Consider the following 26,300-nt stretch of genomic DNA (forward strand, 5'->3'; position numbering starts at 1 on the left):
CCCTCTACAGAAATCTAGGAACAGAGTTACTGGAAAGATATGACTGACACAAAATGAAGGAGAAGGATTAACCCCTGACCATTGTTATCACTGTAATCCTCATAAACAGGATTGGTTACAATTCTTGATATCTGCAGGGCTATTTAGAATTCTATGGGGAATTGGCATGGAATAAATTAAAACTGAAATTTTTAGGGAGGGGATTCAACTCTTTCAGCTTCAATAAATACTTGCCAACAGCTGAAAAGTTATTTATATTTACTTTGTTGGTTGTTTTGGTCTTTCTCCTTTGGCAACAATATTGTATTGTTAGTGCATATGCAGTTCATAAATTTGGTCCTTCTCTGCAGTAGTGCTCTATTGTAATTTGTACCTCTCCATTTGATTTCATCTTATGAACTATGGCACTTTTAACTTGTTTTGAATTCACTTGGATTGAATTTGGACCAGTTATTAGAATTATTTTGAATTCTGACCATGCTTCACAAAGTCCTTATGCTTCTTTTCATCTTGGTATCCCTTGCTATTTATAAATGCATTTATTATTCCATTATTCAATTTATTTCTGAAAAATTTGATTAGAACTGAATGTACAATGGAGTACCTTTTGAGGTTCTGCTCCAAAAAGAATCCACTTTGATAGGGGGTTAGACTTCATTTTTTCAAATAGCTGTGCAATCACCTCAGAGGTGTGTTATGTGGAAGCAAGGTCTAAAGACTTAATAAAGTCAGATTGTCTCATTGCTAATATTTGCTTTGTTCACTAAATCGGTTACTCTGATTTCTGTTACTAGATCAGTTACTCTGTCAGAAAACAGGAGACCACTTTTATGTAATATGCTCTTGACAAATGCTGGCTGTTTCTTGTTGCCTTCTTTTTCTCTAGTGCTCATAAACTGATTAATTTCAAGGTAGTGGTGTGAGCAAATGCAAAATTGCAAATTGACTTGATATTAAAATAAAAACAAATCCAAGTGGCTTTTTAATTTTTTTTTATTTCCCAGAATGAATGAAATACAGGAACATGAACATGGAAGATGAAAATTTTATTTGATTTTCCAAGTTTTTTCATTTCAAATTTCAGGATGGAAACCTTAATACTGCAAAATGAAATTTCAGCCTATAGTAATAACATTAAACTTAGTAATTTGATTAAATTAAATAATATACACCTGAGAGATTAAAATTACAGAGTTCTATGCATCCAACAGTTTTCCTGCAAAATGTAGCCTTCAATGCCATAGCTCATGGGGAGAATGTAATCATTTCAAAACCTGGAATAAAATCACTTTACTTGAGAAATCACCTTCAGAAATTCTTGATGTTTATCTGAAACAACATTAAATCCTACAGTTCTTATTTGGTTTCTGTTAACTTTGGTCTAATATATCAGAATACAAAACTCTCTGCAGAATATTATACAGAAAAAGCGAAATGTTTTTATTGGTGTCTGCATTGCTATTTCCTCTGCTGCTAAAAAGCATGTTTGCTTTTCTCCCTAGACTATTATCTTTTAAATTATTTTTCCACATTAGCTGTTTCAATTATTTCAAATGACAAATCAGTGTCAAAGCCAATGAAAACAGTGCTATCTCATTGAAAATTTGAATTTGTATTTAACATCAAAATTCAGTTGGAAGTTATTGCTCTCTGAATTGAATAGCATGTTCTTTGACTCATTCAGAGTAAAAGGTGATCACATCAGATTTCAATCAAATTATGCTGTACTTCTACTAATAGAAGTAGAAACTTGGGTTGATATTCTTAGGTAAACATGAGATACACATTGCATGTACAAATACTTTTTGAGATGGAACTGGATGAGGGCTACAAAGACTGCAGGAGAGGAGAGGCTAAGAGCTGGCAAAAGAAAGGTGAATAAAAGCTTCATGCTGCCAAGATGTGTCCACCTAAAGCTCACTTTGCCTGCATAGCTGGATATAATTCTGCAGATAAGCATTCCTTATGTATGCAAGGCCTTAATTAACAGGCTGGACTAAACTGTCTTGATTTGAAAAGACATTCAAAGAGCAGATGAACATGCAATTGCAAATTCTCATCTTGTTACCACTCTTTTACTTGTCCAAGTGCAAAATAATGCAAGGAGTAGAGAGTATCTCCATGAGGTGTGATTTCATGTTATCTAACTTATCTACAGCTTCTGTGTGCTGAGCTCCACTGGTTTGCTGGATAAAGCAAACAGGATTTCCATAACTAGAGACAAAGTTCATTCTGTGGGAAAAGCTTCATTCAAATATCTAGCAATTAAATTTTTCAGATATGAAGCATTCTTTTTAACCTTCCCCCTCGAATGTCCTGTAAAAGCCTGCTTCTGGTCTGAAGTCTGCAGGAAAGCAGCAAAACTCTGTACATTGAAAATGGAATATTATTGACTTTATTAAAGCTTCTTAATAAAATCTCTAGAAATATTATGAAACATGAATCCTTCCGTGCAGATGGTGTTTATTATTAATGCCACTTTTGTTCTTTGTCCTTTATTGTAGAATGTTTTAGCTCACATGTATCTAGCTTTAATTTATTTAACAGTAAATTCTGTGAAAGGGATCTTTGCTCCTTTGCATAGCCCATGTGATGTTGTTGGAATACTAATCACAGTAGCATTTTTTTTTCCTGAGATATAGTTCTTCTATTATTAAATGTGCAGAAGGAAGACAGACTGTTGGTTTCCTGATCATAGATGTTAATTTTCCACAAAAGGTTAAGCTCGGTAAGGAGTGACGTGGGCAAATTTGAGGCAAGATGGATTCCTAGAGGAGCCTATTCTAGAACTAAATAGCTGTTGTAACCAATGACTCTTGTTTTTGTATTCCAATAATGTTTTTTCAGGTATAGATTATGAGGAATATCTCAATACATTTAAGTAGAAGTCACACTGCTCTGTCACTCTGAATCTGAGAGACAGCACTAGGTGTACACTGTTTTTCTAATAGGAAGTCTCCTGACTTCTATAAATAGACATGTTTCAGTTCTGATTGTTCTGTACTGAAATAACTGGCTCGAGGTTTAATGACTCTGAATAGAAAGCACAAGTAATGGCAGGCATTCAAGCTCTCCTGAACTGTTTTACTTCCTGGGCACTGGCTCAGAAGCACACCAGATCTGAGGGTACATTTTCCTTTTCTACTCTTAGGTGCATTCATATTGATCACTCTGATGTATCCTAAGGGCAAATACACAGTTTTGCATATCCTCTGGAGTCAGGGATCAAGTTCTTCCCAGGGCAGGATGTGTCATAATAAACAAGGGAAGGAAATGAACTGCTTCTGAGAAATGGAGTTCCCTCCAGCTCTCGTTTCAATTTGCACAAACTAGGCATTGTGATTTATGTGTAATTATAATGATTTATTCAAAGGTGTTTACTAGTCAGAGGCATAACATCTTGCTTATCTGATAATTACATAGCTGGTGAGGTCATTGAGTAGGTTGTTAGCACTGCCAAACTTTTCCACTAAAGTGAGGTATTTGCTTGTACATTTCTTTAATGTTTTGTTTGTTTGCTATCTGTGACATTTTTATCTACCTGCAGGGTTTTTTGTTGTTGTTTCTTTTACAAAGAAGCATGTAGTGAATCTGTCTTGCCTAAATTTCATATACCCTAATTACTTTTATGCCATAATACTGGTTCTCATAATGTGAAATTGAAGGACTTGTTAGTGTAATAAATGCAGCGTAACTGAAAATTGATCTCTTCAGCTTTGTCACACTGCTTATAAACATAAAAAAGTGATAGTTACTTTCATAGTCCTGGATCCATTCCACACAATCAGTTCATTACTGTACTTAACATAAATTGAGTGTTAAATCTCCTTAAGTGGAATTTTTACCTTGCTTGACATTTGTAATCATGATTGGGATAGGAAAAAAATACATTTTGGAGAAAGAAAGAAAGAAAGGAAATAAATAAAATAAATACCTCTGCGGGCCATCTGTGGGACAAAATTAAGGGGGTAATCTAATAAAATTAAGAGGGTATCACAGATGGATAGCACAAAATGGAATAAAATACATGTAATCTTCCCAACTCTGGGGAAAAGAGCCAACCAGTTCCTGAAATAGCTATTTCCAGAGAGCTTTGTGACCTGGTTCTGTACCCTTGGATGGTGTACTGCTTTTCTGACTGCCCTTTCTGTTTGTAAGTTCATTATTACTGATTGTCTTCCTGTCAATGAAATAATTTACCCTTTATTGAACATATTTATTGTGTCCTCAACAAATGTAATAATTCTGTTGTGAGCTGCCACCACCTCTAACTGGTCCAGATAACAAAGGCTGTATACAGAAGAAAACAAATGACCATGTGACCAAGGTTATTTGAAGCAACAGTGGCATTTCCACACCGTATCACATGCTGAGATATGAGCAAGTTCAAGGCCTGTTTGTATCTTCAGGTCAGCTTTGCCCCAGGAAGGAAGCATCACACTAGCTCGGAAGCTTGCAATCTAATTCCCACTTGTACACCAGTTCTAGCTCTGGCAGCCTGGTGTTTAATATTTAGGAATCCACTACACCAAAATTCCTGTTGTTTGCAATGGCATGAAGAGTAATGCTTCCTGTAAAATTTACTTGCCATTAAAGATACCCCTCAGAAGCTCACATTGCATGTACTGGATACATGTTATAAGCATGCATGTTGAGGAGTTCAGAAAAAAAAAGAACAACTTAAAGCAGCATCATGTTACCAAACTTTTTAATTTCTGAATATTAAACAGGTCAAGCAGCAGGGTTTGGACATCAGTAGGCAGATAGAACAGGGAATGCCCACTGTGAAACATCTAAATATAATTCCAAATCTTGAACTGTGGTGGCAGATATGTCTTTTTTCTTTCTGCCACCTGTAGCTGCTCATGTAATTAGCTCTCCAACAGTTTGCTGTTCTTCAGAATATCACTCTAAGTATTTTTTATACAAATAAGAATTGCATGATATCTTCTTTCTCAAAGTGCTTATTTTCTTTCTGGATAGGTGGTATGAACCCATGGGATCTTTTCATCTGCTTATCTTCCAGAAAAAATGGTGGCACTGGCTGCTTTCAAACAGAAGATTTGCATAATCTAGAGCTTTTCCAGAAGGTATGAGATTATTATGTTATCCTTTGTGGGAATGCAAGGACAGGATAGCCCAGATTTTCAGCCCTCACTCATAAAAAGAGAAGCATCAAATGTTTATTTTATACTGCAGCAACATGTTTTAGCAAAAATGAAGTTTTTTCATGCTTTCTATTTACTGAGTAATACTTGTCAGGTACCAACATTTCATTCTTTATATCATACCCAGTTATCAAAAGCAATTTCTCATTTGAACATAGTATGTTAGTTTGTGGTAAGTATTTCAGTATAAATATTGAAAATTGTTACAACTCAGTGTCAAGTTTCCCTTTTCTTTAGCTTGAACTTTCGCATTCTTGGCCACCCTCAATCTGCATGTCTGGCTGCAAAACTATCTATAAGGGAAATTATTTAAGCAATTTTCCCCATTGGAAAAGAGAATTTAGAAATGGTGAGAAACAATTAGAAAATGCATGCAATATTTCAGAATGAGAGTGTAGACAGAAGATAGAGTTGGATGAATTTAGGCTTCATATCTTATATCACCACTGAGTTTCACCTAATGTAATTCCTCCTTTGTAAACATAATTTAGGCACTTTTCCAAACAGTGACAGTGCTCCTACAATTGATAATGTGCAATCTGGACCAAGGCCTTCAAGGGAGTTCTTTGCTCTGGCACTGCAACCTTCTTGCTCATGGTCCAAAGCAACAGTAGGACCAGTTATCTTGGTATATTCAGGATTGCTTTTTGTTTTTTTTTTCTCACTTGTGCATGTTGTGGGCACAATTTAGGTTACTTAGATATGTAATTTCTATGTAAACACCTGATCTGTTGATAAAAATATGTGAGTGATATAAACTGTAATCTTGGATAAAATGTAACCAAGCTACAGATACAGTTTGACTCATATTTTAAGTAAGAAATACTTAAAATAACAATAATGGCAAGACTCTAAATTATTGACTCCAGCTTGAGGGCCTGAGAGAAATGGAGCTGCATTTAAAAGGTGCCTCTGGTGATAAAAAAATCCTCTGATGTCCACAAAGTCAGAGCTTTGAGCATGTACACTGGGGTTCCCTGGGACAGGATACATATCAAAGTGTATGCAAAGTGAATTTTTTATGGCAGTTATAGTTTGCTAGAAACATACATGCTTTGAATATGCTCAGATAATAAAGCACCCCAGGCTTCTGCAAACTGCTTTTTTCTCATTCTGCCTATATTACCATATCTGAGCCTCGAATGCTGTGCAGTATAATAATCCTGACAGCATGCTGCAATGTCCAGATGTGTCACACATGAATAACTGAGACACAAGGTGATCAAAGGAATTGTCCAAGTTCTCTCAGGAAGTCTGCAGCAGAGCAGGGACTTAAACCAGATGGCCCATTCCTCAGGAAAACTTTAAATATTGAACTAAGATTGCTTGCTGCTGGCATGTCCATGCCAAAGTGCAGCACAGTGTTTTGCTGCAGAGCCTGCCTGTGATGGAGCTACATTAGATCACTGCTGGTCCCAAGCACAGCAATTCCAGAGGCACAGGGTGTTTCCAGGCAGGGAGAGACAGTGGTTGGTAACTGCACAGAACAGAGAAGCTGCAGAGACTGAAAAGGGGACAGGGAAGGGTTAACACTCAGCAGCCAGAGGCAGAGATATAGGCCTAAAATTTTGCATTGCTATGAACATGGAGGAAGAGTCCACACCTTAACTTCATTATTCTGACATTGCAGGGAAGGCAAAGTCATCACTTCCTCTTGACACTGATGGGAGTTTTGCACATGAGGTGTCTCTGATAAATTAAACACAAACCCATTGAAGGCATTTTCCATTGAAGAAAAAAAAGCACTTTTTGAATTAACTAATTAAAACTTCTCTTTTTACATACAGGTAAACCTACTTCCAGAAATCCAGCATTTTCTTTGCAGAAAAGAGGGATTATGCCAGATAGCAGAAGCCTTTTCAGGTAATCTGATTTCTTCAAATATGCTTATGTGATGATGATCTTTTAATAGTTGTCATGGGAAGTTTTTGAAATGAGACTGTCCACTTACAGTTCTATTTTATTTTTAGTCATGAATGCATAGAGGGAAAAAAGAAAAGACTGATAATCCATTTTAAACATAATCAAATATAGATTATAAATATACAGTATCTTTCCAGGTAAAGACATTGCATTTTTCAGCTGTTGCATATTGCAGAAATAATTTGGCTAGAAGTGTCTTATTTTTGGACTGTTTTGTGTTAATATAGCGTACTGGTATTTACACTTCTGTGCCCTAGGTTTGGTGTAATATGTTTGTTCAACTTTACAAAAATGTTGTGGCGTGGGGAAGGAGTCAGAGCTTGGTTCCTGTCCAGACATAATTTACTGATAAAAAGCCTTTATTGTGTATTAAGATCATCAACCAGAAAAGTTTAAAGGTTATGGGCGAATTTCCAAAGAATTCTAATTTACCATGGGTAAAATCTATGTTTGAATAGAAACTGGAAAAAAACCCAAATCTGTTGTGCACTGTATTAGGTCTACTTAAACTTCCTTCTCTTTTCCCCTTTTTTGTACCTATGCTAAATTTAACATAGAAAGAAGGGATTCATTGCATCTCATTTAGCAATTTAGAAGTATGTATCTTCTGAAAGCAGTATTCTAGTCTTCCATTCAAGTCAGTGGAGAGAGAGATACCTACAAATGCTACTTCTTTTTATCTTGAATTATGTATTTAAAATAGATGTGTTGAATTAGTCTTTGCAGATATTTGCAACCCACTTATGTCTCACCACTGCCTAGAGAAATTGGTAGGCCCTGCTCACGTTTTAACAGATTGCCTTCAAAAAACATTGGTTCACCCTGCTGCTTGAAGAAAGGCCAATTGCAGTGTTTTTATGATTTTACTACCAGAAAACCACAAACAAAAGAGGTACTTACTACACACAGAGCTTTCTCTTTAAAATATGTGCATTTTCATTGCTGCCCATAAACATGATACAAGCCACTTTGTGTATGACCCTTTTATTAAGCCATTCAGTGTTTTTTCCCGTACTGAGTTTATGTGGCAAGCTTTTGGTTGCAGGGGCTGCACAGGAGTGGCTTTTGTGAGAAGCTGCCAGAAGCTTCCCTGAAGTCCAGCAGAGCCAATGCCAGTCAGCTGCAAGATGGATTTGCTGCTGGCCAAGGCCAAGCCCAATAACAATGGTGGTAGCACCTCTGGGGTAACATATTTAAGAAGGGAAATAAAACAATTGCACAACAGCTTCTGGCAGGAATGGGAATTTAGACTGTGGTACACACTGAAGTCATCTCTATATAGACCAGACCTTGGTTTCAAACCATGAATTAATCCCATTCAGTATCACTGGATGTAACCTGTAATTTAGAATGAGTGGAACTCATCCATAAAAGGTGAAATTATAATCAGAAGGGTAAAGAATTTGATTTCAGGTTCAGTGGACAAAAAAGCATAAGTTAGAGCAAACAAGTCCAGAGGTGAGACTTCAGAGACTCCCCCTTCCATTCATCTGATAAAGCCAGCTCTATCCACTTTCTTTTGCTTGCATTCTCCAACAGATCTCTCTTTCCAACAACAGCAGGGTTGCAAATTAGCAGGATTTTTTTGATCCTCAATTTAAAAATTATTCACAGAAAGAACAATTCTCATCAGTATTTCCTCCACAGAACAGTTTGTTCCTTTCAAATCAGTTATATACTTTCACTCTTGTGTGTTTGAGTCAACAGGGTTTCTCTGCAATTCCTGTTACAGAGGATCAGTTGGTTTGTTATTACTGTCATTTAGTCAGTCTTCGAGGAGCCAAGCAATTTCCTGTAAAAGTGAAAACACAAAGAATTATGTTCTCTAATTAAAGACATAGTAAGCCGTAGAAAGAAACATCAGGCAGCAAGGCTGAGAAAATGGTATACTGGATTTACTGTGGCTATGACAGTGTTGATGTTGATAAGCAGTGGTAAAGTGGTTTGGGTTTTTTTGATGTTATTTTATTTGTTGTTGTGCAACTCCTAAACTTCTAGGCTTTGTATTTAAGACAGCATGCCCATTCTCATACTCCTATTGTATAGGAAAGAAAATGATTTATACAAAATACCAGGCCAGTGCTTGTTTCTTTGCTCTTTCTCTTTAATGGAAAGTGTTCTTGTCAGTCTGACATTTCATATTGCTTCTATCTCTGTGGGGTGGGGGGAAATAATGCATATACCGATGATGACTGCTTTTTTGGGAAAGAAGCTGGGAAGAGAAAAAAGTTAGGAAAATCAGTCTGGAAGAAGAGTAGAAGATAAAAAAAGGTTAAAAAATACATGGTGTATGTGGATAAATTGGATTACCATTGAAGACAGGGTTGCTGGAAGATGGGCATGTGGATTTGTGGCAGTGGATTTGTGATGAGACATTAGAAGAGTAACAAATCTTAGAATTCAACATGGAGGAGTCCTTGCTGCAGTCTGAGAGGATTGTTTGAACTTCTGCTTTTGCAGGGCAATTGGCCCAGTTTTTACTCAAGTGCCTGATGTCCGCTCATTATATGGGACTTAGGCCTTGAGAAGGTTCTGGTATAACTAATGGAGAACCAAGGAAGGCTCCTGGCATTTACTACTCAGGTCAGCAAAAGTTGCAGTAGCTGTAGGGATCTGGAATTAAATCTTAGTGCAAATGACCCAGACCTGGAAGCTCTCTGAGGTTGGAGAATGACTGTCAAACAGATTTCAGGTATTCATATCTGGTAATCCAATGTATGTGGCTTTAGAACTGGGCTTGGCTGCCTCCTGGAACTACTCCCAGCCAAGAGATGGAGAGGACTAAAGTCGACAATGTGAGCAGAATTGCCCAGATTCAGTATAGAACACAGGGAAGGTATCCTGATGCATGCACAACAAATACTGTATTTGACAGGTTTTGCCTTGGAAAGTAGTGGAACTACTTATAGCATTGCCTCCTAATTTCCCCATTCCCTAAGGAATCCACACTAGTCTGTCTTTCCATGTAAGCATTTATCTCATTTCATCACTTCCAGTGCCCAGCCCGTGCCATGCATAGCTTCTCTACCTGTGCAAATCACGGATCCTTTTTTAAAGTAATACTTCTGTCATATGCCTTCCTTCTGTGTTTCTGTTTATTAGTGTCCCTAGTGCAGACTTTATGAGTGTCTGCCAGCCTTGTGTGCTCCCATGATTTCTTTCTGGGCTGGTCAGCAGCATTAACCACACAGAAGGTCTTGGGATAGGCACGAGCCTAATGAAATTGTATGGGAGGGAGAGCCAAGATAGTCCAGCTGTGTGACACTCTCTGATGTGTTTATGGTCTGGTGCTAACCCTGTGCTTTCTTCTCCTGCTGCCTATCCCCCAGTGCCCTTGGGTTACTCTGGAGTCCACATGAAAGGTTATGACCCAAGGGTGGGAAGCAAACTCAGTGAAGCCACCTGTGGAAGAGAGAAGTTATAGATCAAATTTATTTTCTGTTGTAACAACTCAATATCTCTGAGACAGGAACTTGACTTTTTTATAGGGGGATGCATTTCTTTTGGCCCTTACAAATACTTGCACACCAGTTCTGATCAGGTTTGTGCCTATTACCTTTCTGCTACTGAAGTTAATAAGAGCCTCAAGAGTGGCCAGTAAAACCAGCACCTGATGTTTTCCAGTTAATTAGATTATAAACTATGTGGGGCAGGAATTTCATTGGTTTTACAGCAGTGTCAAATCTCAGCTACATAAGAACAGCAACATAACAGCAAATATTAGTAGTTTGAAAAGAAGTAAAGCAGCTAAGTTAAGTTAATTACTTAGCCTATACTCTTCTATAATCTATCCTGTCACCAGTACAGAATTGTGACTCTAATCACGCAACACTCAGCCAGCATTTTCACTGAGTTACTTTTTCCAAAGTTTTATCGCTTATCTGTGTAATTAAGTTCTAGTATGAAGGGTGCACACAGAAGAAGCAGCCGTTCTGAAAAATACTGGAAAAAGCCCCCCACCTCTAACTTTAACTCTTAGGAGGCTTTAGGAATGAAGACACAAACACTATACTTGTTTTTCGTGCACCTGCCAAAACAGAGAGGCCAAAAACATGACAAGTGATTAATCTAAACTGAAGCTGAAGTATTTGGTGATGTTTCTAAAAGGAAAAAACAAACAGCATTGTACAAATGTAGCACTGTTATAATTTTATCTTTTTAATTTTGAAACTTCACAATGAATTTCAGTGCATTTCAACCCACAGCTTAAATTAATTTACCTCTAGATCTGTTTTACTACAAAATTGTTTTGTTTTTAATACTAAACCTATTTAGGATAGTTTAAACTTCCAGAAATGACAAATAGTTTGACATTTCTCCATCCTTAATATAGAGAGTGTGTTGCTTTGAGATTGTGTATTACAGAGGGTGGGATCACTGCATTTTTTAATGTGAAAAGCTCTTAAGGGCAGCTGAATCAGTAGTCAGCAGTAGGCAGGATATTGGACTTGCATCAATGTTGACATCACAAATAAAGCTCAAAATGCATATCAAGACCATCACATATTAAGTTTCAAGCAAGAAACCAAATTCCAGTGAACTCAATGCAGATTTTTCCAGGACTTTACTGGGGACCAGGATTGCCCCTAGTGTTTCTAGTTTCCTTCAAATATTCATCATCTACTTTGAGTTTCACAGCCACACTTTTCTAAATGCATAGGTCATAAAACTGAGTGCTAAAGGTTCTCTTTCTTTCTTTAGAAACCTCAGGGCATAATGTGTAAGCCATAGTAAATTACTAGCCTTTGTTTCAGTCTTTTAATCCAAAAATCAAATGGGTAGCAGGAGGCAATTGAATGGAATAATCTGCTTTCTGTGACAAGTCTCAAGGCATGTAGTGGCAGTAGTTCAAGTGAAATCATCTATACTCCAAAATCAACACTGAAAAATTGAAAAAAAAATCATTTTCAATGCTCATTGCTTTCACAGTTATGCAGCTTAGAGTGTACCTGATTGAGCCCATGGTTACTAGGCTTTATTTTGATCAAAATTCTTTGTCCTGGAGAACTCAGAAGTCTGCCTAAGAATCTGTGAAAGCTTTTTAGGTATCTCCTGATGTGGAGCAATCTTTTCAGCTGTTAAACACACCTTTTCTACCTACAGAGGCTGGAAAATTGCCCAGCTGTAAATTCTAGAAGAGGACCAGTTGTAGCAATACAAGTTGCCTGGTCTGTATCAGAGATAAGCTGTTTGTGCTCCAGCAGCCCATACTAATAAGGAAATTGGATGATCCTAGAACAGAATGCAATGTGGAGTTCTTCTAGCTCACTGAGGTGCCCTGTTGGAATGCAAACCTGCAAGGCTGACAGAGGACCTGTTATCAGTAGTTCCTGAATATTGTACTGTAGAAACTGCTGACAAATGTCATGAGGTGCCTTTTTTTTTTTTTTTTTCATGTCAGAGAGTTGAGGATCCTGCTAGAAAGAGACTACCACTATGAAAATCTAGGATGACATCCATAAGGCAGATGGAAAGGCTGCTGTACAGTTTCAGGCATCAATGTACTTTAATATTCTAAAGCAATGCTTTTCCTGATAAAAAGAAAAGCAATTTGTACTTGCAAGTACAAATGTGCTGAGTTTATAATTTCATTTTATGGAAGATATCAACAATGTGCTGGGTTCAGAAAAAAGCACAGCACTTCAGTTGCATTTCATTCTATCTCTAGCTTTGTGCTTCATTAAACAACCAGGAGCTCCCAGGGTGACTTAATTGCTCCTGCAATGTTTGTAACAGATCTGACAGTTGATGGGCACTTGAGAAACAAAATGACCTTTTTCTCACAGACAATAGTCTTAATTATTCCTTGCTCCATGTTTGAACTGCATAAAAATAGTCTATTTGATCTTGTACAAAGTAAGAAATTAATTTAAAAACCCACATCATAACCTTCCCTGGAACATCAAAGGATACTATAGAAGGAAAGATAAAGAAGAGGACATGTTCTCATTTATCATCTGTTTCCTTTTCTTTCAATCAGTCATTACTTAGTTCAACCAGTATTCTCCTGCTGAATTCCTTGCCTTTGCAGATCACCAGATGTTTGTGTTAACCTAAGTGTTTTAGGTTTTTTACATTTACAACCAGTCCAGGTGGCTGCAGCCTGGCTTTGCTCCAGGAATTCTTAATTTGTCTAAATGTACTTCTAGCTATTGGTAAACGTTTTGCTCAGCCACACGTTGTAATTCTTAAATCAGCTATTCTTTATTGTGTATGTGTTGAATCTCTTGTTACACTTCGGAACTCTGAGCTAAAGACAAGTAAATAATTTGTGAGCCAGAGGTGGGGGAGAAGGAGCAAGAAGTCATGGCTGTGTAAAAAACTTGAAAGGCCTCATTAGATGTCAGTGAGGCTGCTGCTTTAGGCATAATTTATCACTGTCAGCTGATCTGTTTGACTGTTGTACCTTGAGAGATTGCAGTTGACTGAATAGTGTCTGCCACCAGTGTGTGTGACAAAGAGCTGCTCCATTTTTTTTGATCTACAGGTGTTGACTTGCTTTGGTGGATTTTATGCCTCCTCTTTGCATGTACCATGCAGCTGTTCTTATACCTCAGGTCTGTGTTTTACCTGCTGCTGTGGTTATTGTGTGAATTCAGGTGAGAACATGAAGTGGCCTCCTTACTCATCAGCATGGCCTCATGTTGAACACCCTAGGAAGAGGTAAAGTGGTGTTGTTGGTATTTTCAGTGGTACCATTCCAGAGATGTCAGCATCAGAAACCTTCTTCAAGCCAGAATTTCAAGGAAATTAAGTTCTGTTTTTTTCAAAGTGAAAGCAGGTCATAGATCCAGCCATAGGTCCTTACTTTACACTGGAGCATCAAAAATGTCAGCAGCAAAAAGTACTTGTGGCAAAGCCTGCAGTTGCCCTCAGGAAAAAAAAGCACTTTGTGTAACATTTCCATTCATGCATAGCCACTGTAAAAAGAAAAATTATCTTCTTTTGTTTTTTTCTTTGCTCTTTAGACTCCACTACAAAAATTATTGTTTACAAATTACAAATAATAAGATTTGGATTTTTGAAATAGGGAATGTAGTCTGGACATGGTATTAGGATGCTGGGACTCTTTCTAACTTGATTTTCCAAGGTGCCTGACACCTCAACCACTGAGCATGCTTCACCTCTTTCATTATAAAATGTTGATGTTGTTTACTGACTTGAAGAGGACTGCTTAATTAACAACAGCTTGTAGAGTGATTTCAAGATGGAAAAACATGGCAATTACTGCAAACAGTAAAGGCACTGCAGGCTAATTTTCATTGATGATAAAGTTGATTAACAAATACACAGCTCTAATAAACACTGTTACTGCTTTTGAGTGCAGGAGCAGGTGAAGAGTTGCCATGAGAACTGATGCAGCTGAGTGTGCTCAGTTCAGCACTACTGATGTCTCTTTATTATTATGGTAATTGTGTTCATTGATCATGAGGAGTAGATTTACCAAAGTGAGGGACTGTCACTCCCTCTTGACTCTGCCTGATGGTGTAAGTGCTCTGAGGCATCTCAAAGGAGTGAGCACCTGGTGACAGTGTCACCTCTTAGAGCCCCGTGTGATGGGCTGTCTCCCAGGGGAATGCCAACACAAAACCAATAAAGGGATGTAAGGCACCATACAAACAGGATGCTCTATAAAGGAGGCATCATTTATGAGCACTGCCCTTTTTTAGTTTTCAATGCTAATCATCAGCACTCTGAAGTTTGTTTAACCTTCTTTTCCTTAAGACATGGCAGCTGATTTTTTTTGTTTGTTTGTTTGTGGGTTTTTTATTGTTTTGGTTTTTTGTTGTTGTTGATTTTGTTTGTTTGGGGTTTTTTTGAGGGGGAGTCTGGTTGGGGTTTATTTGGTTTTTTATTTTTTTTAAGTTGAGGCATTTTGCAATGACTTAGGGCAATGCTAAGGATCTTCTACCCTGTAGCTTGAGAATTTGAGAAAAGTTTTGTTTTTCATCTCTCCCTACACACTTGTTTTAATTTGGTATATCCAGCTCCAGGAAATGGTCCACTGCATTGTAACAAATGAATTAATGTCAAACTAATATTTTTTCATTCCCTGAAACAGCTAAAACTCTAATTTAAGAGGGATGAATACAGGTACAGAAACCTCATCTCATTATTTGCAATCTCTGTCTTGTGAGTTGTTACTTGTTGTTTTAGCAACACAATTAGAAACATGTTTTTAAAAGGAAAAAACACTTGTCATTGAGTAATGACCTCTAGAGCCCTTCTCTGCCATGTTGTTATTTTCAGTAAAATGTTTACTTTCTTTTAAATGGCTAAAGTGATGCATAGGAATAGTTACATGGAACCATTGCTAATTACCATGGTGAAATGCCATTGTCTATCTACAGGGTAGAAATTGCCATACTAAAATGCCCTTTTGTCTTTACATCAAGTCAGATACGGAAAAAAAAAAACAACTTGATTTTGCAGTTCTGGTTCCTATACATATTCAGAAATAAGTCTGCTAAATAAATTACTTAATGAGAGTTTACTGTCTTCCTCCTGTAGTCCCTACACAGTCAGGTAGGCAGAGCAGTCTGCTTTTGTCGCTGTACATCAAAAACCAGGTAGTCAGTTGCAGAGTTCCAATCAGTTGTAATACATAACATAACAGAAAGATGTCAGTGTGGATACCATTTGAGCATGACGTGCTTTATTAAATAACTGCCTGGTTTTGATTATTTTTTAATCCTGCTGAATGGTGCATGTAAGGCAGAGGACCAGGTTAATTCTAGATCCCAGCTGAGACTGGAAGGTTGAGCCGAGCTGATCTGATGAACAGCCAATAAATACAGATAATCACATTTAATAGGAAAATGAGTAGATGAATAGTTTTTTTCTTTAAATGTCTATTTACAGCTCATCACCAGGAACACAGCTTCAGTTTTATTTTTCATTTCATGTACCAAGGTTGAGAGTGCATGATTTAGAAAAGAAGCTCTACAAATAAATTCATACCATAGCACAATGCAGTATGTCAATAAAAAGAAAAGCAATAAGGTTTGGGAATAATTTGAACAGCTTGATTTTTCCTGACCATTACTTAAGAACTTGAATTGTGAGGTGTGTTAGAATTAATGAATACCACTCTACATGAAATAATGGCACAACATAAGGGCTTTGTGCCTTTTTATCAAGCACAGTAAAAGCAGAAAATACATGCCGCCTCTTGACTGATCTCACATCACAATATTTTGATTACTATTAATAGTCACATGCCTCAATAAGCCTAAGAACTGTTGTATATCAGTCCTGCTCCCACTGTGTTTGGTGGCAGAACTAAGACTCCCTTAGGTTTCAGTACCTGCAAATTGTAGCCTTAGTGGTGAACACAGAAACAAGGATATGAGCTTATTTACTGTTCTTTGTTATTACAGTAGCAAAGTCCCTTGGTCCTTATTCAAAGAGATTTCTTATCCCCATTAATTGTAATTAGTGCTCCATGAGGAAGCAACTTTTGGTATTCTATATTTGGAAATCAAGGATTTCAGGTTTTTTTAAGAAGGAAAAAGGGGATGCTTTTTGTATGCAGTAGTACTGCACTTGCCTCTGAAGTGGGAGTGGCAGCTAAGCCTTTCATGCTGCAGCTTGCAGCTGGAAGGGGGTGCTTGGTTGGGGTGAAGCAGATCCAAAATATTTATTGTCTCAGCATTTGTTATTGTACATTTTCATCTGATGTTGGTAGCTTTTCTCTGTTGTGTTTTATAATTTAATCCTTAGCAGCAGGAGACCACCCCTGCTTTCAATGCTCTGCTGACTTCCTTTCTCATCCCCCTGGTACTTTTTCAGACCTGCAGCTCCCACTTGTGACCCCAGACTGTTCTGGCCAGCCTGGACTGCCAAGGGCCAGCACCACACGAAATGTGTCCCAGGGCAGCGCAGTCACTGAGCAGGCACGTGCCTCCCATCTGCAGCACTGGTGGAAGCAGAGCATGAGCACAAAGCTGTAAGTTAATGGTGACCCACCCTCAGAAACTGCCAGTGCTTCAGCACGAAGTTATTTGGGAGTCAAGGACACAGAATGCAGCAAAAGAGGAGACCACAGCAGATGGAGCACTTGGATGTATTGCATCTCATACTTGCAGAGTGTTTCTTTCTGTATTAGCCAAGTTTGCACATGTTTTGGTTGTAAGCGTCTGAGTCTTGAGGCATTGAAACACCTTGACAAATAAATACAGACCCAGAGACACCCGTGAACCTTTAGGTCTCGTGGTGGCTGAGATTTGTCCTGCTCCTATCCCTGCTTTGCCCCTACCACAGACACACATATGTAGTCCTTTGCACAGAGATCCCCCCTTAAGGTGAAGAACCAAGAAGTACTTGATAATTTGTCTGTTATCAAGTGCTGTTTCCTACATCACACTGTTTCACAAATTTTGTGTTCTGAGGATCTGCTATTCTGCAGAGGGGAGAAAAATTTCTCTTTAAGATAGATGTTATTAGACTTACTTAACAGATAACAAAATTGAGGTCTGGAAAGGCCACATATTGCCAAAAATTACACAGAAATGGAAGAAGAGCCCCTTGTCTTTTACCAGTAATCAGTCTTGGAGACCCATAATTTCTATAGTCATCTTCCCATTGAATTTTCTATGAGGTAAAGTGATGCTCAGAGATTTTAACAGACAGATTAATAATGCCATTGTGAATATGCACAAGTGTAGCTCAGATTTCCCCAAGTAATGAGCTTTTAAATGACAGGGCTTTTTTCTTGGGTTTGCTTTTTTTCTATTCTTTTTCTGTGGTTGACTGTGTGCACTATGGAAGCTGTAGGCCAGTTTTTAGAGAGCTGCATCATTTTTTTAGAGAGCTGCATAACTTCTTAAACAAAGTTGCTTGCAGAATTCTTAGGTTTAACTGATTTGTTATAGGTTATTTCCAGGTATCCTAGTCTTTCATAATATTTGGAATGATTGTATATGGCTTTCATGAGGGGAAGTATGCAGCACCACATGTTTCTGTTCCTTTATTACAGAAGAAAGGGCTAACAATAGTGCAGTCTTACCATAGGGTTGGGTGGGGATGTTATTCTGAATTCACTACTAATCAGCATTAAATAGAGTACCTTCACTATGCATTTCTGTTAATTAACATGATTGGTTTTCTTTAGTGTTTAATTTAATCTTGATTTAATAATTCACTCTGAATAGCCTGGATTTGTAATGCTTAATTATTCCCACAGTGCAGTTACCTATATATATTCTCAAACATCACTCCCTCCAAATCTAGTTGCTTCCCGTGTTTGGAAACTAAGAGTTAAAAATGCTGAAATCAGTAAAATTACTTGATGTAAAGCTTTGTTCCAGCCTACTTGATTTAACCCATTGTATTGCATAACTTGGGGGAAAAAGGGCTAATTTCCTATTTCTACTAATTTCACTATTTCACTATTTTCTTATAGCTCATTTACAAAAGAACTGTATTAATGCTACATATTTTTTATTACTTCCCAGGAATCAAGTATCAACATCAGACCACAAAGGTGTCCTTAAAGCTCAGGACTTTTCTGTAATCATCAAAGCATATGTGCTTGTGACATCCTTAACACCTCTGCGGGCATTCATCCATTCAACCACCACTGTCTGGCATCCACCCAAGAGGAAGCATTTTACCATAAAGGTAAAACACTTAATTTCCTCAGTTTTCCATCTTTCAGGCAAAGTACATAGACAGAAAACTAGAGAATATCTTTCTTATCTTTTATTCCTTCTTTATTAGCAGCCCACAGCCTGCAGTGAATATTCTTCTAATGTACAGTTTTCATTTCTCAGAAAAAGAGGGGTTTGCTTCATGAAGCAGAAAAGCATTGCCCCATGCACTGGGGCCCTGGGATTTGCAGGTGTCCAAGCCCGTTTTTATTGGTCACATTTGACAGCAGTTGCAAGGTCAGAGTTTTCTCTAAAGCACAGCGGTGTGGGTGCTGCCATGCAGTAGCAACTTTTGCTGGGATATTGACAGTGTGGTGAAAAGGGAAGGTAAATATTTAAAACAGTTTGTTTAGATTTCTTTTTTAAGTTCAGTAAAACAGACTAGAGGAGGGTCAGGGTACTTCTATATAAGGGGAAGGAAGTATACAAGTATACCATGGATAGGGTGGTTCCCCCATGGTCTCAATTTTATGAAGAAGGATATTTTGTATGTGCCTTAGATGAATTCTAGACATCTCCAAGTGCATGGAGATACCCTTCTCCATCTTACTTGCTCAGCAAATATGCCTTCCCATTCGTTTCTTCTTCTAGCAGGGACTGTGCTTGTAACACATCAGCTCTTTACGAAGAAGCTACAGTTGTGCTGCTGCTTCTTCCCTTTTGAAGAATTAAGGTCCAAATGTGGCAGTGATTTCTTGAGGTTTCACACATGAACTCCTGCAGCAGCTCTTAAAGGATGGGTGTGCTTTGGCCGTGCAGCCTTCTTGGGGTAGGAACAGGTCATGGCTTTGGATCAGTCTGATATCACTGTGGTATCACTGTCAGGACTGTTGATGGTATCAGCCATTTGGTTCTACAATTTTAGCTCTTGCTAAGTGGAGTGCCTAGTTTAAAGCTCATTATCTAATTCTAGTCATTGGAGCAACAGACACCTCTAGAGGTCAAATCATCCCACTTAATTTAGACACCAGTTTGGGAATGAGTTTCCTGGTGAAAGTGTTTGTTTCCTTCTATGGGCTATGACATTCTTAGAGAACATGCCAAATTCTGGATTGCCAAAATTAGGTGAGCTGAATCTACTTCTCTCTTCCCCCCATCTTAAGCTATGGAAGCCCATGGAGATACATTACTTTGGCATGTATTTTCCTCCATTTACATTTATGAAGAGTAATGGTCACTTGTTTTCAAGCCCTGGTATTCAGTTTTGGTTTATTTTTATTAAAATAGCACAATATACGGCAGCATCACTGTTGCAGCTGAGGTAGGGACTACTTTAAAGGCTAGTAGTCATTAGTAATTGTTATATGGCTCTGGAAAACAATTCCCACTGAGGGAAGTCTGCTGAACAGAGTTCCAGCCACCATTTGCAGAGCACTTTGGCAGCTGAAGAAGCAATAAAGATGATAGATGGAAGTAGCAGTGCATCTACAGTGGTTCCAATCTGTTTACTGCTGTTGTGGCATTATGCCTTCCCATAGCTTCAGACAAACTCATCAAAATTGTGAAAAATACACAATAGATAGGCACCATTTGTGAAAGAAAGCACATTTGTAATGATGTGGACATTGAAATGCAAATTAACAAAATGATGGAAAATGGGGTGTGTAAGGCTGCCTCTCACCACAGTGTGCCCTGTAAAGAACGTGGGGAGCTTCCAGAGGGGAGACGCCGGGAATTCATAGAGTGGCTAGGAAGCACTGCTGGAAAAATCATGTCTGTGCTTGATGCAGAGTGAATAGGCAGGTCACCCACCAGAAAATACTTGGGAAAAGGCAAATTCAGCCATTGAAATCCTTTGTTAAGAGATTTTGTCAAGTTTCTCAAAAACTTCATTGAGCCCTTCATCACTTTCCAGCATGACATAGAATGCCAGGAGAGTCATCTCTCCCAAAGTAGCCACTGGAGCGATGCACGCTTGTACCAGCCAAGGTGCCTGGTCCTGAAAGCTCCTAAGCTTCAAGTTCCTTTCAGCTCTATTGTATAGGATGGAAATTGCCACGTTTTGAAGCTTCAACCTGTCAATAGTCTACACAGACAGAATCTTCAAGACCTATTTTTCCACTGCTTGACAGAATACTCACTGGGTACTCAACATGCCTAGAGGGGAGACTGGTCTGGAAAAATTTGCCAGAGTTTTTTCACAACAGACTGAGTTTTGTTTTGTTTTGTTTTGTTTTGTTTTGTTTTGTTTTGTTTTGTTTTGTTTTGTTTTGTTCTGTTTTGTTTTGTTTTGTTTTGTTTCATTTCATTTTTTTAATGCAGAGATGAGAACCATTTTGATTATCTGCTTTCAGTAATGTTGTACCATAATTTAGAGATCTCCTCAGTGTCTGTAGAGCTCTGGTCAGGAAATATTTTCTCATGCCAGTATAATTACAACAGTTTTAATGAGAAATTCATCCACATTTGTGGTTAACTTAGTTATGCTATCACAAATTCAGTATGTTAAGTATGTTTAAAATTTGATCTCCCATGTACAACAATGACTTATTGTTGCTGGGAGTTACTAGAATGTGGGATATATGAAAGAGATTTAAAAAACCCCTGGAAATGGGGTAGCTATATGATATCAATAATTGAAGCTGTGTAAAGAAAAAACAGGAGTTTCATAAAAGAATACTGCATTCTCCACTGCCTTTTTGATAGTAAACTATTGTAAATTATTTTTTGCAATGCATATTTGCTTTTTATAGTCATAGGGGCATGACTTCAGAATAATTTCTTGAATAAGCGTTGGTCAAATGGCAGTTCAGGAAGAGTTCAAGTGTGTTTTGCTCACCAGCTGCCAGATTTTCTCTGGATTATACATATTTTAGTATTTCATTTCAGAAAGCAAAAGAAGGTAAATCCTGAGCTGGCATGAGGATTTTGTGTGCAGTCAAGGGGTAACAAAAATGCAGTTCCAAATTTGGGCCCAGCATGGGAAGATGCAAGAGATGCAGAGGAGAGAATGGCTTTCTGTCACATAGATGTTTAGATACGAGGCTTGTGTAATAGCCCAATTTCTTGAGGAGGATTGGAAACTGCTTATTTAGACTATCTGTGTGCTGAAAAATTATTAATAAAATAGTCTTTGTATTTTGCATATTGTACCAGTTAAAGGAAGAGTCTCTGTCAATGTATTCAATAATTGCTTTTGTGTCAATTGACATTATGTATGTTCATTAAGAAGAATGCTGACCCCTAATAATTATTTCTTTTGTAGAAGCCAGTGTGCAAATCAGTAATTTATGATCAATTATTTCAAGGCTTAACACACTGTGAACTTCTTCCTTTGCCCTGCCATTAACCTTTCCCCGCCTGATCCAGTGCTTTATGAAGGGATGCACTTTTGTAGACAGAAGTAGCACATCCTGCATCATCAGGGGAGGCTCTTCTGTGCTGTCAGCAACTTCCCATGGCCCCTGCTATGGCTCATCATCCTTTTGCTCATCCAAAATAGACAGGTGCCTCCTGGACTTGAGTTCCTTGACTGGTGTTCTTGCATAACCCTTGATGTGCTCAGATGAAACTCTGTTCTTAAGTAATTTTCTAGTTGTGAAGCGCAGTAAGTTTAATTTATTAAAGCAGTTTGCTGTTAAGTTTGCTGTGGTGTGAATCACTATAACTGAAACTCTCTTTGTGCATTAAGCATTTGGAAACTTGAGTAAAGAAATTTTTTTTTCTACTTAGCATACACGCAAGTAAAACTGGACCCTCATCTTTACAGGAAATCCATCTATTAATATGACGTGGCAGTCTGGCTTAGAGCCGAGCATGGTGGAAATTAAGTTACAGTATTGCCCTCAAGTGCCCAGCTTTGGTACTGCTTGACGTAGCACCCACACATATTTAAAGTGAGATAGAATGCAAACATACGTACAGGTAAAGAGCAAGATGCTTGAAAACAGCAGAGAGGCTTGGTATTTTTTTTTCCTTTATTTTACAGCTTTTGGGGGGTTTTTTGAGTTTTTTTTGGTTTGTTTTTTAAATTTTTTTAAATTTAATATCGCTGTCTTGTCACTTACAGGAGCAAACACAAAAGAAAAATTACCATTAATTCTTAATCAATTAGATTGCATGTTTACTTGGGACTAAAATTAAATTCACTTATTATGTTCTGTAGAATGCTGTGGTGCTCTTCTTCCTGGGAGACTGGACATAATATAATGCCATCTCTGTTTTCCTTCCCCATGGTATCTATAATTTCTCTTTTCACTGATGTAAGAATGGAAGTCAGTCTGGACGGGGGAGATCAAAAACGTGCTTAGTCTGACACTCCATTTGTGGCAGTCAAGAGAGCATCATGAAACTCTGTAGCAGGACAAACATAAAGTGGTAGTGCTCCCTAGGCAGACTATATTTATTTCTGGTAACCTGTGGGATTAGGAACAAAAAACTGGAAGTAGAATGTATGTCTTCATGTTTAATAAGCTCCAGTGGGCTTTTGTGCATGCAGTTTTCTACTAGATTTTTAAATTCATGAATGCTTTTGGTCTTAGCAATGTCTTGAAGCAATGATACTATACAGATTATTTACGTGTCGCTTGTGAAGGAGTATTTGTTTGCTTTAAAATTTAAGCGAAGTCAAATATGACTTGATTTCATATCCTTAATTATTGTCTTAAAAGAAAGAATAAGAAATCCTTTCTTCTTTGTCTTCTTCATCTATGTCAACCTGTCATGCAGTGCACAAACAATATTCTTTCTGGAGTTCTTTTCTGCTGTTCTCATTCTGAACATCCCTATGTAGCTAAATAAGAGCTTGAGACTAAATGTCCTCTACAACATGTGGATATGTCATAAGTTTTTCCACTATTATCCTGGCCCTTAGTTCTCTGGTGTTTTTCTAGTTCACATATCCTCTTGCCTTGGCTGTTCAATCCAGTCAGCTCTGTATGCATGACCTTCTGTGGCTTCCAGCTTTCCTAGACCTGCCTCCTACTACCCTCTCTCTTCTCATTCTTCCTTTTTCTGAATTCCAGCTTCCCTCAGTCAAGATAATACACTTTTGGTCCTCACAGCAACCTGGGAAATACTGTTAGTAAATCACCTTTACTTTCCCACTAATAAGTCAGAGCTGAATTGGGAAACCATTCTTAGTTCAGACTCCGTCAAAAAGCCTAATTCATGGTTGCTGAAGCTGGTGAGTGGCTTTTTGCTTTTGGACTTAGTCTTAGGAGCAAGGAGTTTTAGAGAAAAGGAACCTTTCTCAGATGGCCTTTTATTCTCCACGTAATTAAGTTATGAAAGTGTTAAGGGGCAAGATGTTGGGGTTTTTTTCTGAATATTTTTTTTTCAGGACAATTTAATATCATCTTTTTAAAAATCATATGTAATGAAAAATATATACAGAACTGGGAAATCTACTGTAAAAAACAGTTGGACACTAATGTGATTTTCCCTTTCACCAAGTGCTGTGTTAGAGCTGCAGAGAAAGGGCACATCCTAACAATAAATCAGGAGTGGAATAAACAGATCTACCTGAAGCTAATGCAATAAACTTATGATAAATTACTGAACTGTTTCCTCTGTGTTTTATTCTGGAACCATTGGTACCTGATTCATGGGTACATTTTTCTCCCATTACATGGCCTTTGACTATTTTTATACACTCTGGTCAGCAGAAAGGTCCACCTGTGCTAGCAGACAATATATGAAATTGCTTCATTACTAAGTATGCTTCTTCTTGGCCTTCTGTGTGGAATTAGTTTTTATTCTTGCAGACATGTTAGATATCTAGATATTCCATACATATAATCAAGGAGATTCTTGTTTGTGTGTAAACCAGTATTTTTATACCTATGAACAACTACTTAACGCCCAAAACTATTCGGAAGAAATTTCAGAAGAGAGACTCAGTAAGAATAATCAATGTACAAAAGTGAACTGAGACAACAGAGTATATGTTGAAAGGTTTTAGCAATTTATTGAATTTATTCAAGCATTTTCAAGAAGGGGCAATCACTGTAAGACCTTGAGAGCCTGAAGATCCAGCTGATCAGAAGGAGTACTGCTCCAGTGCACAGCAGAACAATCTGGAGAGTATGCCCTTTGCTACTTCAAAAAGAGTAATTTCTAGAAAACAGAGGTCATGCTTTCACTCCTCAGACATAAACCTTACTTTCAACTCTTACCCTGATAACTTTGTCTGCCATGTCATTTTGAAGGCTACTACTAGCGAACAGTAAGGTCTTTCAAAATCGATTCACATTAATACTGTAAAGTAGGATGTTCTAAATGCCAAAATGTAAACCGCAAAATTGCATTGAATTACTCAGTATTGGTCTCTTTTCTTCTACCTCCTTGAGGTAGGTTCAGAGCTCATCTATGCCTCCAAAGGGGAGTTACTGTTACAGGAAAAAATGTAGGAGTTCACATTGTCTAAGCAAACCTAGAAGTGTGTAACTGATGATATACAATCAACTGGCAGCCACTAATTATAATATACCTTCTATCAATTTCAGTAACAGATGAGATAAATCATGATACCAGGCACTTAAAACACTTCATTGAACATTGCACATTTCTAAACATCCTTCTGTAAATGCTCTCTGTTGCTCTGGTGGCATCTGCTCATTCACCCATGTTTATCCAGCCTCTATCTCACAGGCAACACAGGTTAGACACAGTCCTGCTCTCCCTTCTTTCTGCACCTCTGCTTGCAGAAGTGGGGGCCCTGCTCTGTGGGTGCCCATTTCACATGTACCCACGCAGGTCCTGTGCCCATCCTTACATCCCAGTATTCCCTGAAATCTGGGCAGAAGCTGTGGTGCCAGCAGGCTGATTTGTGGCAGTGCCTGACCAGGCTTTGGCTGCTGCTTTCTCCACCACTTCTTTCTCCACTCCTCCACTTTCTGCTGCTGCAAATTTTCCTGCTCCTTTTCTGTTATTTTCTAAGCTGACTACTTTGTTCCAAAATTCACTTTGTAATTTCCTGGTTACAGTTTAACCTTATTGATGGTCGCATTCCTCTGCATTATGGTTAAGTTTGGTCAAACATCATCCCAGACAGTTTTGCAAACTCCAGGTACACAGGTGGTGGTGTCCATGGGTAGGCTGTGTGAGCACTCCAGTGATAGATCTCCTGTCTGTCTTCAGTGCCTCACTTAGATTCTCCAGGGGAACCAAGCAGTTTCAGATCGCAATTAATGTCACTGTTTTGAGACATCTACTTTAGGATGCCATAAATTATGCTCTTCAAGCATCTGTGTGCTGCAGTGAGGTGTAAAGGGAACTTAGACATGTAGCTTGTACATAGACATAAGCTGTGCAGTCTTGTAGTGTGGGATTCCTCTGCAATATTGGCACCTGAGAGAATTTTCTTCATGTGAGCTGTGTCTCTGAACACCTGTCACAATCAGCAGAGAGCTAAGCGGTGCAGTCAGTAAAGGAAGGTATGCTAAGTTTGATTTTATGGCCATTCCCAATATTAGTTAAGGAAAATCTTTCTTGTTTGTTTCATCAGGAGGTAAGATTGTTTAGGAATGAGCTAGAAGGCAATCTCAGAAAGATCACTACAGTTTGGTTGTATACTCTTTCTCAAGGCAATCCTCAGATGACCATTCAGGTAACTGTG

General features: G+C 38.1%; 1 protein-coding gene across 4 annotated transcripts in view; it reads left to right on the forward strand.

Annotated features, from left to right (window-relative positions):
• The window catches only part of CPED1 (cadherin like and PC-esterase domain containing 1), a 143,265-nt gene that overhangs the window by 29,170 nt on the left and 87,795 nt on the right, over nt 1-26,300 (forward strand). For all 4 annotated transcript variants that reach the window (XM_005481953.4, XM_074539960.1, XM_014275930.3 and 1 more), the window contains 4 exons: nt 4,984-5,090; nt 6,956-7,031; nt 16,884-17,040; nt 18,548-18,713. In XM_005481953.4, the coding sequence (XP_005482010.2) occupies nt 4,984-5,090; nt 6,956-7,031; nt 16,884-17,040; nt 18,548-18,713 (506 nt within the window). The remainder of the gene's footprint in view (nt 1-4,983; nt 5,091-6,955; nt 7,032-16,883; nt 17,041-18,547; nt 18,714-26,300) is intronic.

Source organism: Zonotrichia albicollis, chromosome 4 (assembly GCF_047830755.1).
Source record: "Zonotrichia albicollis isolate bZonAlb1 chromosome 4, bZonAlb1.hap1, whole genome shotgun sequence".
Lineage (NCBI taxonomy): Eukaryota > Metazoa > Chordata > Aves > Passeriformes > Passerellidae > Zonotrichia > Zonotrichia albicollis.